This window comes from Lepus europaeus, chromosome 8, assembly GCF_033115175.1.
Source record: "Lepus europaeus isolate LE1 chromosome 8, mLepTim1.pri, whole genome shotgun sequence".
Lineage (NCBI taxonomy): Eukaryota > Metazoa > Chordata > Mammalia > Lagomorpha > Leporidae > Lepus > Lepus europaeus.
The window spans coordinates 69,740,589-69,755,129 of record NC_084834.1 but is presented as its reverse complement, the minus strand read 5'-3'; the positions used below and the strand labels follow the sequence as shown (position 1 = coordinate 69,755,129).

Genomic DNA, 14,541 nt, shown 5'->3' with positions numbered 1-14,541 from the left:
AAAAATTCCTATCATCTAGCAATGTCATAGCCATCATATTATAATACAAAGCTATACTCACATGTTTGTGGTTATACTGTGTGCACAAACCTACTGCACTGCCAGTCACCAAAAAATACAGCACATACAATTAAGTATAGTACATAATGCTTAATAAACAGTTATATTTCAGGCTTATATATTTACTATACTATACTTTTGATTATTATTTTAGAGAATATTCTTCTACTCACTAAAAAAAGTTTACTGTTAAACAATATGCTGTGTTAGCCCAGCAACAGCCTCATAACCCAGAGATTACCAAATCTCTTGGCTGTATCATTTTCTCCTTTACTTGACTCATCTAGTGTTCTGTTCATTCCAGCCCTAAGAGCACAAGGCTCTGTTCTCTCTCTCTCTCACACACACACACACATGCACACGTAAATGTGTGTATGTCTGTGTGTGTATATGTATGCATATCACATGGGGCAGGTGTGCAGGAGGCACTACTATCTAGGTTTATGTAACTATACTCTGTGATGTCCACACAACAATGAATTCACTGAACAACACATTTCTCAGAAAGTATTCTGTCATTAAGAGACCTACAATTGTCATATCATATACTGACTTCAATACAAGACACAGTGTATATAAAATAGAACTTGATTTTCAAAAATATACATTGTAATATACATTATGACTCAAATGTATAGAAAAACAAAGATGACAATACAATGGATTTTAAATTAGGTATTACTTATGAACAGTCATGAAGTAACTCCCTGAAATATGTTCTAAAGTTACAAATACAGAGAGACCATTAATAAACCCATTCAGTTACAATCACACTTCTACAAATTTTCAGAAAAAAATTAAATGCAAAACACACAAAGCATTTTACAAATTAATGGAAAAGACAATCTCCTAGAAATTCTTACGTGTCACAAAGAATATGTGGCAAGAAAGGGAGAGTAAAGAATTCACACAAGAAATACTTCAGTGATCAACATGACAAGACTTAGATGTAAAAAGATAGAAGGATAAAGGACTTTATGGTTCTACATAATGGGGAAAACAATAAACTGAAGAAATTTAGGATTTGGAGGTATTATGAGGATAAAGGCAAAGTTGGCTTTGGGCACTTTCAACAACATCAAGAAATCTAAGTAGAAATGTCCACTTGTGTGGTAAGGAGAACGCTAAGATGGCAGAATGACCTTGATCCCCAAATGTTACTACCATAATATGCTGAAGCATGGCAAAAGGCATATTGCAGATGCAATTAAAGTTAATAATCAGTTGACGTTGAAGTAGCAAAACCATCTGGATAGACCTAACCTAATCACTATAGCACTCTAAAAGCAGGGAGGTTTCCTATCTGGCGCAGAAGGGAAGTGGGAGGGATCTGACACGAGAGGAGTTCTATAGCTGAGATGGACCGGCCCACAAGCAAGAACCGAAGGTGACCTCTAGGAACAGAGTTCTCCTCGGCCGCTAGCCAGGAAAAGACAGGGGCCCCATTCCTGCAACTGCCAGGGCTGGAATTCTGCCCACAATAAGGATCAACTCAGAGTGGATTCTGTCCAGAACCTTCACCCGAGAGCTCAGCCTGGCCACAGAATCCAGTCAAGCCCTCCCAGTCTTTTGACCTACAAATGTGTGAGGGAATAAACCAGTGTTCCAAGCCACTAAATTTCAGGTGAACTTTTGCTTCTGCGACAGAAAACTAATGTAGAAACTGGGCAACAGGGACATGTCAGTTTAAGATTCGCTGCACAGGAACTACAAGAATGAGCTCTCCTGTGGAAAGTGTACACGAGAAGGGGAAAACACCTGCAGAAGGCCTGGAGGATGCCTGCAGTCAGAGTGCTCTGTGAAATGACTCTGACAGTGCACGTTTTTCTACTCCAGCACTGGAACTGTGAAATACTGTGCTGATTATAGCCAGATAAACATTTATGTCCACTTACCCTTCAATCACTCATCTCCACAGGGCACTCTCACTCGTCTACTGTCTTTGGGGGTTTACCATTTAAATAACTTGAATAATTGGTGTTTACCTCACCCAAATATAAAGACTCACTTCACAAAAGAGAAAAAAATTGAAAAAAATTACAAATGAATAAATTATCTCTGAAAGTTGGTTTGTGCTGTTGGAAAAAAATGGGCTTTAGTTTTCATATCCTAAAACTAAATTTCCTGAGTCACTGTTACAGCTACTATGGACCTCCTTAATTTCCTACATGTTAACAGATGATTTTTATCATAATTCCTATCAAAAATATCTTTCCTGAAATACTCATGAAACTTCTTTCCCCTAAGACTTGTCTTACATTGGTATTTAATCAAATCAAAAGCTACAAAATCATTAATTACACAAAAGCTGGCATTGAGTAACACCCATTAATCAAACATAAGACAACCTCATATGTGCATAATTAATAACTGTGTTTTCTCACTACATCAAAGACTATCGCCTTTCCACAAAATTTTAATCACTTTCCAACATATTCCCATCAACTTAATTATATTTGAACACAAAAATAAAAAGTTAGAAAACGAAGGCAGTTTTAAAGCCTCCCAAGTTACAACTTATTAGGATTTGGTAACCCAAAAAAATTCCAAGGAAATGAGCCACTCATGCAACCAATACAGAATTCATCTTTGGAAAATCTTATGAGAACTGATGTAATTATTTAGCTTTTGAATGATTAAAACAGCGACTTAAAGCAACAGTATACAGATTTAACCAAACATCAAAGTTATCTACGGCCCTGTGCATGATTAAGCCTGCTGATCAAGCAGAGACCAAGGTAATGAAACATGCCGCGCCACAAGAAGTTGTAGAAATGCCCAAGTCCTTTTCAGTGTGGTTTTGTTTTAACAAAATGCAAGTGCACCTAAGTTTAAAATCTTTTAGCCACAGCGTAATAATTCTATTTCTCTCTTCCAGCTGAGCTGTCCCTTGCCACTATGCAAGTGACTTGGTGTAGTTAATTAAACTTCTCAGAATGAGACCATGTTCATAACTTCTTATACACAAACTAAACCACTAAGTTGCAGGCAGGATGAGAAGCAAAAGGTTGCTGGAACTTCCATCTGTGGACACTGCCTGCTTTACAGATAGGAAAAACCTGCTACTTCCTACAGCATGGTAGGTGGGGAGCTTTTTTTTTTTTTCTTTAAGATTTATTTATTTATTTGAAAGAGTTACAGAGAGAGAGAGAGATCTTCCATCCGCTGATTCACTCCCCAAATGGCTACTACAGCCGGGGCTGGGCCAGGCTGAAGCCAAGAGCCAGGAGCTGCTTCTGGCTCTCCCACATGAGTGGCAGGGCCCCAAATACTTGGGCCATCTCCCATTGCTTTCCCAGGCCATTAGGAGAGAGCTGATCAGAAGTGGAGCAGCCAGGACGTGAAATGGAACCCACACAGGATGCCAGCATCACAGGCAGTAGCTTAACCCGCTGTACCACAATGTCCGCCCCAGTTAGGAGCTTTTAAAAGGATTGTCAACGTGTAGGCTTCTCCCCTGGCTAAGTAAACCAGAACCTTTGATGGCGGCCTACATAACTGTAATCAGAAAAGCACAGACTAGACCCAAAATGTTTTTTACTTTCCTTAATAATTATATTTTAAGGTTTGAATCACCTTTTATGATAATATTGTTCAAAGTTTACTATAATTTTTTTTTTCTTAAAATCCTCTCAAGTTTCAAAGATATGTCTTTGGTAGAAACAAATCCATTCACAACTCTCAATACATAGCTTTCTTTCCAGATAGTAAAATCACGGCATGCAGTATAAAAATAAGGATAGACACACACATACACATAGATACACAGACACTTTTTTAAGGCAAGAAAATAAAAAACTGTATAACTTAGAACTACTTTCTAGGTTGGCAAACCTGATTTTCTACAAGGATAAAAATGTCCTGGTGTTGTTCACGGGTATCCTGGAATCTGGGTCACAACTCAGGTCTTTGGAAAACTGAGACTAGAACGGTTCCTGTCTTGAATCCCACATCTAGGCTAAAGGCAACAGTTAGGAGTCCTTGTACACTTGCTCGTACCCTTAATAAAAGCCTTTTCTACTCATTCCCTCCGACACGCTCCTGTATTTTAGCTATAGCTCATCACTCAGAAAAGCCTGCCACCATCTAGAAGTGTGCCACGGCTCAAGATTATTTATGTCATCACACAAGACACAATCTCCACTGGTAATCACAACCTTTTCTTATCCAGATAACATCATTTATCTCAAAAAATTTCAATGACAACATTCTTCATGTCCCTTTTTAGAAATAAGAGAATGCTGTCTTCATTTTTAAAAGGCTTCTTTCTCTCTCCTATTCTCATCATTACAAAACAGGCCACAGCAAATGAGAACACGGTGCCACAAGGAAAAGCATTACCCTTACATGGAGCCATGGAAAGGAAAGATGAGGGTTTTCAGATTAAAAGTTACTAGGCCATAGCCAATTTTCAATTGCTATCTGTCAGTAGAGTAGACACTAATAAAATATAAATGAAAAAATAAATATCTGTTTTACTGACTGTGAATTTTAAGTTGTACTAAAAAAAAGAAAAAGGTATAATAAAAAAGGACCAATCAACAAAACACCTGCCAAGATATAAAAATACCAAGGTACTACAGATCGTGGCAGAACTGCAGATTTTGAGCTGGAAGGGAGTCACCTTGTCCATTGCCATCATTCCAGAGATGAGGAAAACAAGGGCAGAGAAAACTTGGGGCTCCCGAGCCACACAGCCAGCATGTGCCTAGAGCCCCGGACTTCAGATCCCACTCATATGGCCACTATAAGCTTACAGAGCACTGCCCACACATATTATCTGTAGAGAGGAATTAACACAACTTTGTCAGTGAAACAGAGACTGATACACATTCAATTATAGCAGTAACTGGGTGGTCTGGATGGTTGTTTTAAGATCTTTCAAGAAAGAACTTGTACTACTGAGAGCACGGCCTCCGAGCCACACTGCTTGGCTTCAACTGTTGGGCTGCTACTTGCCAGTTCTGCAGCCCGAGGAAAGTGATCTGACATCTGGACACGGAAGGTCACTCATCTACAAAACAAAGAGAATGGCTGCTACCTTGTAAAGCAGGCTTCCCTAACGGTCACTAATTTCATGGATCACACTATCCACTCAGTGAGCTTCAGCCCAGGACACAGTAAGCACGGAAGTGTCAATACTGCCTGTAAAGATCGCAAAACAAAATGCCTGAACCTATGAAACTAGACTCAATTTTATTTCTACTTCTAACTTCTGGAATATTGAGAGATTTCGTTTCCCAGGTTTGCGACTCTCTGAAATGGGTACAATAAAGCCTGTCATTGGAACAGATGTACAGATGAGACAAACCTGCTCAAGCCCAGGGAGCAGGTTAGATTCCAGCGTGTTTCACAGAGTGTTTTACAGAGACTGTAAAACTTACTGTTCAGAGTCATAGTAGTCCATACGCTTCTTTTTCTTATTATAGGCAGCAACGCGGAAGGGAACTATTTCCAAGGTGATGAGGCCCGGGGCCATTGTCAGCACTTTGGCACCATGCGTTGGCTCATAAAGATCCTTCCCCGTCTCTGGATGAGGCATGCCAGCAGGGTCTCGTCCAACAATATAGAAATTCGCTCCTGCAACCATCCGTGCTCTGCAATGCCACTGGACCTACAGGGAAAGTTTTCAGTTAGGTAACTATGTGTTTGTGACACAAAGTACTTACAAGCAGGGAACAGAAATAAACTCAGACGCTTTTTTAAAATACAATCATTACCTACCTGTAGGAAATCTCAGCAAATTCCTTCATCTCACAAAGCCAAAAATAAAATGAGGAAAACAAAACAAAAACCACCAAAACAAATCACTAAAAGCACAAATGTACATATGTGTTTATAAATGATTAACTTACAACACAGAAGTAAATGTACACACACGAGTATGACTTTACACAATCACCACATGCAGAGTTACAGATCCAATCTCTACGGTCAGAAGTCAGGTTATGGCTGGCCCACGGAGCAATCAACCGCAGGGGCTCCTGGGATAACACAGGGCTCTGTTCCCTGACGCAGGACCTGGGAGCTAGTCAGGGTGTGGTCACTGCAAAGGTTCACTCAAACAACGTATGCACTTTCCTCTGCGTCATGGGTTAAATGAAAGCTAACTGGATGGCAATGACTTAAATTGTGTGAGAACTCACACAAGCAGGTATTGAGAAACTCGTACGTGACTACTGCTCAAGGATATTAGAACAAAACAAGAGGCTGGTTATAAACAAGCAGCCATGCTCTGTCCAAGCCTGGCTTTGATGGCTATCCTTTCACACGAAGACTCTTTTGTGTCAAAATGAAAATGGGCTAGTCTAACACCTAGAGGAAAGGAACTTTAGAACTTAAAGTGACTGTAAGAGATCATCTCCAGTTCAACACTTTCATTAAGATCTGCAGAAAGTAAAACCCACAAAGGTTAAGTAATTTTGCCACAAACACTGGCTTAGCTCCCCTTCAATGCTAGACTCCACTATTTAGTGATTTACAGAATGATCACTGTTCTATGTGAAAGTAAGGTATGAATGATGACCACTATGTATGAATAAACAAAACTACTTTTCACTTTATCTCGTTGGTTCTATATTTTGTATTTATGTTTTTTAAATATGTATATTTTTATCAACATAGTTTGGAAAGTACAATAGCACATGGGCAACCCCGTACCCCAACCTGAATGGGTCCCCTTAAGGGCTTTCACCTTTTTCCGTTATTCCTGCTGGCATTTCCCTGTGTGTTTCTGAACAGCACGTACACACTGCTTGGTCTTGCCTGCTTAACCTCAGACAGCATGTAATGCAGCCATTATCTCCATGTCATTTAGTAATGTGTAGCTCTTACTCCACCTGCCTATTCCCCATTGTATTTACTCAGTAAATACAGCGGTGTCCAACATTTTTGGTGAAATCAGTAGTTGTAAAACAGGGATTATAATGGTACTTATCTCACAAGCTTTTTAAGAAAATCAATAAATGAAATGTGTGAGGACTTGCAATCTTACCTAATCCCAGTGAGTACACAGTAAATGTTAGCCATTACTATCTTTATGATGTCAATCCCCTTTGTATAACTGTTTATTTTTCCCACAGTTAACCATTTACCTGGATTTGTTTTCCACTTGCTTAGTTTTTCATAAACCTGGGGTGTCTACATATCTTGCTCTATCCTTCCTCACAAGCAACGTATTTCTTTCCTCCCCTGTAGCGCAGCGACATATGGCAGAGTTGTAGCCAAAGAAATGAGAGGCGAAGTGATGTGTGGTGCTTCCAAATGCGGCCCATTAGCAACTTTTAGCACCATGCCTCCCTAGTACCAGGCTACTTCTCTCCCTACTTGTTCCCAAGGCACCACAACCACGTCTTTTTCTATGACAGCACTGCTGCTGCTTGCACTGAGCTGCACACTTTATGAACGAACAAGATGGCAAAGTGTGGTGCTAACAGACATTTGTTCCCTACATAGATACTACCCCACCCACCCTCACTGGCAGCTCTCATCATGAAAATACTGGGCGCTCCCCTCTGCCCCTACACAGCAGACACCCATAAGACTTTTGCTAGTTCGGCCTCAGAATTTTAATCAAGAAGTCATTCAGAATTATATCTCTGACTAAGCACTTTGCATCTCTACTTAAATAGAAAATTGTTTCTGCCTCAAACAAATTAGAAACTGGCTACACTGAGTTACATAGGGAAAAAAAAAAAAAAGGTAGTCTAGGTTCCGTGAAGTAAGTTAACCTCATCTGTTCATTAAGTGTTTACATCCATCATTCAAAAACCAAAAAGTCAGGGCCGGTGCTGTGACACTGCAGATAAAGCTGCCACCTGCCCTGCGGGCACCACATATGAACACCAGTTCAAGTCCCGGCTGCTCCACTTCCAATCCAGCTCGCTGTTAATTCACCTGGGAAAGCAACGGAAGATGGCCCAAGTGCTTGGGCCCCTGCCCCCATGTGGGAGACCCAGATGAAGCTCCTAGCTCCTGGCCTCAGCCCGGCCCAGCCCTGGCCGTTGCAGCCATTTGGGAAGTGAATCAGTGGAGGGAAGACTTCTCTGTTGCTCATACTCTCTGCTTCTGCCTCTCACTCTCTCCCTCAGAAACTCTTTCAGATGAATAAATAAGTAAATCTTAAAACACACACACACACACACACACAGAGAGAGAGAGACAGAGAGAACCAAAAGGACAGTAAGCAAGGAATCTATGGCTCACTTTTAATACGGAACAGAGCTGAGATCATTTGCCCCAACCCCTTCTCCCTTTTAACATAAAAGGGGAAGCTGAATCCCAGAAAGAGGAAGCACCTCACCATGGTCACAGAGCACGTGGCGGCAGGGACCAGTTCTGATCTGGAGTACTGTCAACATTCTCCTGCAGATGACTCCCATTATTTCATTCTATATTTTAGTGAATGGTTCTCCTGTGAGCATACTTTTGCAATTTTAACAGACATACACAAAACATATATAACTCTTCCAAGAATGCCTGTTCGAGACAACGTATAACCTACTGAAAAGTTAATATGCTTTGGTCTAGAGAAAGCAAGGCAGCCTACAGTGAGGTGGTGTGCATCACAGTCAGGCTGTCCTGAATTTGAATCCTTGCTTTGTCCCTTACTGATTGAGTCTTCTTAAGTGCAATCCTTATAGACATAACACCTACTTTATATAGATCAGAATGATAATGCTTCATACATGAGGTGGATGAGGGGGTTTGAAAGCACTCAGCACTGCACCTGACCTTCATAAAAAAAGAGCTAAAGGCCGGCACCGCGGCTCACTAGGCTAATCCTCCACCTTGCGGCGCCGGCACACCGGGTTCTAGTCCCGGTCGGGGCGCCGGATTCTGTCCTGGTTGCCCCTCTTCCAGGCCAGCTCTCTGCTGTGGCCAGGGAGTGCAGTGGAGGATGGCCCAAGTGCTTGGGCCCTGCACCCCATGGGAGACCAGGATAAGCACCTGGCTCCTGCCATCAGAACAGCGTGGTGCACCGGCCGCAGCGCGCTGGCCGCAGTGGCCATTGGAGGGTGAACCAACGGCAAAGGAAGACCTTTCTCTCTCTCTCTCACTGTCCACTCTGCCTGTCAAAAAATAAAAAAAAAAGAGCTAAAAACATTGATGCTGTTACTATCATTCTGCAAAACAGCTCCTGAGAAACTTGACTGGATGAATTGCTTCCAAACCAGACTTTCTAAAGAAAATTGACTCTTTGTCTAAAGAGGCTGATAGGTTACCTTGTAAGAGCTCCTCCTGGCCGGCGCCGCGGCTGACTTGGCTAGTCCTCTGCCTGCGGCACCGGCACCCCAGGTTCTAGTCCTGGTTGGGGCACCAGATTCTGTCCTGGTTGCTCCTCTTCCGGTCCAGCTCTCTGCTGTGGCCTGGGAGTGCAGTGGAGGATGACCCAAGTGCTTGGGCCCTGCACCCTCATGGGAGACCAGGAGAAGCACCTGGCTCTTGGCTTCAGATCGGCACAGCGTGCCGGCCATAGCAGTCATTTGGGGGGTGAACCAATGGAAGGAAGACCTTTCTCTCTGTCTTTCTCTCTCTCACTGTCTAACTTTGCCTGTCAAAAAATTAAAATAAAAAAAAAGAGCTCCTCTGTCTGTCTGTCCAGCAAACTTAAGATGTACGATTTCACCTTTTAATGACCAGCGGCTGGCATGGTATCCGGGATGCTGAATGTATACTGATGGAGCAATACAAGATGACTTCCAAAAGCTTGCTTATAAAAGCCTCAAAGAATCTTTAAATGGCCAACCTAACAAGACTTGACTTATTCTCTACTTTACTTGTATCTATGAACCAAATAACAAATAGTGTTGCTGTTTTCGGATTATAAAAGTAATTTAATTCACATGTGCAAGCCCTGCTGGGTGCCTGTACAACAAATGACTTCTCTTGGCCCTGATCTCCCTGTTCCTTGATGACAGAAATCTCACTCTCAAAGGAAGAAAATGCCAGGTTTCTGCTTTCTCAGCCTTCCTTCCCATACAGCAAATAATGGAAACTCCACTGAAAGATTTGCCTCCCTAATAAAATTCTCTCAACTTTCATTTATCTGAAAATGTCTCTATCTCAACTTTATTGTTAAACATAGTTTTGCTTGAATACAGAATTCTAGACTAACAGACCGATCTTTTTTTTTTTTAATTTTTCTCTTACAGATGCCACTCCGCTGCTTCTGCTGTGTGCTGCTGAGAAGTCAGCCCTGTGCCGCGGCTTCCCTCTTGCTCTCACGCTTTTCTCTCTCCCGTCAACTTTCAGCAGGTTGGCCACTGCACATCTAGCTGTGCTTGTCTTCAGACTGATCCTTCCTGAGGTTACCTACACATCTTCCGCGTGTAGGTTGTTCCCCAACATCAGCCATTAGTTTTTCAAGTCGTTTTCTGCTACATTTGCACCCTCTCTCTTGTCCTCTCTCCTTTCAGAACTCCAATTATACACAGGAGGGCAGTTCAGAAAGTTGGTGGGAAAACGGAATTAAAAGTTCACATTGGTTAAAAACAAATCTGAAAGCTATGCAGTTTTTCACTGGACCCGTTTCCGGGAGCTCCCTGAGGCTCTATGTTGCCCCACGTCACTGAGACTTTGTTCATTTCTCCCTATTTTCCTTCCAGACAATGTCTTTCAATCTAACTTTGAGCTCATTGACCTTTCCTTCTCCTAACTGCCAACTCTGAGCTGCGTTTAATTCCATCCAGTCAGTTTTCTCATTTCAGACACTATACTTTTTTAGTCCTCCAATTTCCATTTGCTATCTCTTAAAAAACACTCTTTTCTGAAATTTCATATTCTCCTTTATGACACGTTCATGCTCTTTGCTAATTCCTATATCAGCATCATCTCAAGACATGTTTTTCAGCAGCCGCTTATTGGTCCCCATGATAAAACATACTTTCCTGCTTCACATTTCTAATAACCTGCTGTTGTATACTGGGCTTGTGGATGTTTTCAGGAGTCTGAATTACATTATTCTCCTTTAGAATGAGAAGACTTTATTCTAGCAGGCAGGTAACTTACTGGCAAAAACTTATCTTTTGAGGACTGGCCATGGGCCTTGGTGAGCAGATCCAGTCTAGCTCTTCACATCAGTCCTCAGAGCTACTGCCCCTTAACTCCAAATTCACCCTTCAAAACATGCTGAGATAACAGACTGACCTCTTTCAGAACATTCCCTTGAGAGTGAGCATAATGCTACGCTTAATCAGCAGAGCCATTTGCGCAACATTGTGGGAGACATAACAGTCCCTGATAAGCTGCAATTTGCTTTTCTTGCTCTTGCTGTCAGTACTGACTATTTGGAGGACATCTGGTAGCATTCTGCTCCAGCAGCAAGCATAACATGCACAGTGCCTCAACCTCAAGACTCCAGATTGAGCCCCCTGACCGCCGTTCAGCAGCCCTCCTACTGCAGACAGTGGTGCACACCAAGCTTTGCAACTGCAGTGTCTCCCGTTCACCCATCCACCAGCCTGCATCACCTATGTTCCAGAGGGCTGTTTTCTGCACCCAAGCCCGCAGATGTCATAGACCATACGACACCATCTGGCAACAAGCATGCGCCCCACTCCCTCACCCACCAGTCAGTGGTGTTCCCTGCTGTCTGGTATCTGTGAACCAGTGCTGGGCGAGGCAACCCACTGAACTTCCCTATCAGCCAGGGGGCTGAATCCCCACCTTCTTCAGCAAGGCGAGAAGGAGGCTCCTTTTCAAAGCCTGTGCTTCTTCTGGCAACCTACTCAGCCCTAGGATATCCCTGAAAGTTTTTACCTTTGTATAATTTCTGCCCTACTGGAGTTTAATATTTTCGTAAATTTCCCATGCTCAAATTCTGTATGGTTTCTGCCCGTCCCTTTCTCTAGGATATGGTCTTTGCCCCAGCAGATAGGATTAAATCGATTAGATTTGTGAGCTGGAGACCACGCCTTCCCCCTGCCCCCTTTCATGATCTCATGTCTCTACCTGATCTCACCTGTATGCCCACCTGTCAATCAGGCTACGTAGCCATGCCCCTTTGGAAGTGAATAAAAGACCTGGAGCACAGTAGGCCTGCCCTTATTGTCCCTCGCCTTCTGTCATGTGGTCTTGTGACCTCCACTGTCTGCTTTCCTGCCCACACTACGCTACCTGGGGCTGAACCTAATTGCACGCTTGCTGCACATGGCTTCTGGCCTGCCCTCTGCCTGGTATGGACCCAACTTACATTTCTAGACTTCTTTCTCTCCTAAATAAAGCCCTAATTTTCCTGTGCATTTTTTTCACTGAATAAATGCTAAAAACTGTACCATGTTGCCGGTTTCATTTATAAGCAGCCAGTATTTAGAAATCTGACCTAAACATATGGTAAGAACCCTCAGAATTTTGAGTAAAGGTCCCCGATTTCACCCCCAAGGCATGTTTCTCTGGCATCTTTGTGGAATGCCTAGGGTTTAACAAAGTGTCCACCCTGGCTAGGTGGAATGTCACCTTCCAACTCTGTGTGACCTCTACTATACCCATTCTCATAAAACTTACTATAACCACTTGCAACCAGGTCTCACAGAGTCTTTCCCTGGACAAATGCAGAATGCTGGGGAACACCCTCAAAGTCCGTGCTGCCCCTCCTCGTGGGGAAGTACTCAAGGCCCGGCTGCCTCAGCCTCCCCAGATGCGATCTCTGCTTCCTGAGCCCAGCAGCCACCTTAGAGGACTCCCAGATAGCTCAGACTCAGCTGCCTCATTTCACTCCCTCCAAATCTGTTTTATCCTTAGCTTTGCCTGGGTTCCAATGGCCTGTGCTAAGGTTAGGAAACTGTCTCCAGGCAGAGAGCCAGGGTAAAGACAGGGGTTACTGTGTGTTTTCCATCTCCCAGAGAACACACTCTGGCACTACCTATTTTCCAATGCTTTCAAACAGGTGTTTCACATACTTAATTCTGTAGTTTTCAGCAAGATGCTAAGTCTAATGCAGGAAAACAAGTCAAGTATCAGTTATTCTACTACAACCAGAGTAGAAGTCTAGATACATTTGGGCAGAGAAGGCAACAGCACTTTTGTGGACAGAGTATGAGAGAAAAAGAAGGATCATGGAGGACTCCAAGATTTCTGAATAAAGTGCAATAAACTGAGATGATGAAGCTAAAGATGAAACATATTTGGAGGGAGTAAAATAAGGCAGCCAAGTCTGAGCTATCTGGTAGTCCTCTAAGGCAACTGCATATGAGTTTCAGGTTGAGAAAGAGATGTGAATTAGAGATAGATCTGTGAGCATCATCAGCATAAAAGAGATGTGAATTAGAGACAGATCTGTGAGCATCATCAGCATAAAGAGATGTGAAGCCAGGAGACTAGATATAGCAGTTATCTGGTGGAAGGGGAGGGATGGCAGCAGAGGGGTGGGACTGATAGGGGTAGCTGGGGCATGGAAGTTGTATTTCTCAGGTCAGAAAGAATGCATGGTTTTCACTCAGTAATTTTTAAAAATAACAAATATACAACAAAATTTGAAAGAACAATTAATTCCCTGACTGATCATGACAGACCACCATGTACCACAGATTATGATTCACATAAATCTGAGGTCTTTGCAAGATATTTTTTAAGAAAGTATTGAGTTCTATTTCCACCATGCTTTACTTTTTTAAAAAAGATTTATTTTATTTATTTGAAAGTCAGAGTTACATAGAGAGAGAAGGAGAGGCAGAGAGAGAGAGAGAGAGAGCGAGCTTCCAGCTGCTGGTTCACCCCCCAAATGCTGCAGTGGCTGGAGCTGTACCGATCCGAAGCCAGGAGGTTCTTCCTGGTCTCCCACACGGGTGCAGGAACCCAAGACTTGGGCCATCTTCTGCTGCTTTCCCAGGCCATAGCAGAGAGCTGGATCGGAAGAGGAGCAGCCGGGACTAGAACCAGCGCCCATATGGGATGCCAGCACTTCAGGTCAGGGCATTAACCTGTTGCGCCACAGCGCCAGCCCCAACCACCACGCTTTACTTTTTAAAAATACCCATAAATGGGATGAGCACCTGCTGCAGCAGTTAAGATGACACTTGGAATACCCACATCCTCCACACCAGCGCCTGGGTTTGAGGCCTGGCTTTGCTTTCGTTACCAGTTTCTTGCTAATGCATATCCTGAGAAGCAGTGGGTGATGGCTCAAGGACTTGAGTACCTGGAACAGCCCTGGCTGTTTCAGATATTTGTGAAGTGAACCAGCAGATGGGAGTTCCCCTCTCCCCTTTCTCTCTCTCAAATTTTAAAACAAAAATTTAAAAAATTCATAAATGATAGAAAACTTATTATAGTTCATATTTCCCAAGATTTTGGGAAAGAGATTGCGAACCTGTGTTATACTGGTAAAGAAATATGAATAGGGACCAGCATCGTGGCATAACAGGTTAAACCACTACCTGTGACACCAGCATCCCACACAGACGGCTGGCTCAAGTCCCAGCTACTCCACTTCTGATCCAACTCCCCACTGATGCATCTGGGAAAGCAACAAAAGATGGCCCA

General features: G+C 42.9%; 1 protein-coding gene across 2 annotated transcripts in view; it reads right to left on the bottom strand.

Moving 5' to 3' along the window:
• PAPSS1 (3'-phosphoadenosine 5'-phosphosulfate synthase 1) overlaps positions 1–14,541 on the bottom strand; it is a 104,824-nt gene that overhangs the window by 13,429 nt on the left and 76,854 nt on the right. For both annotated transcript variants that reach the window (XM_062199771.1, XM_062199772.1), the window contains exon 11: positions 5,445–5,674. In XM_062199771.1, the coding sequence (XP_062055755.1) occupies positions 5,445–5,674 (230 nt within the window). The remainder of the gene's footprint in view (positions 1–5,444; positions 5,675–14,541) is intronic.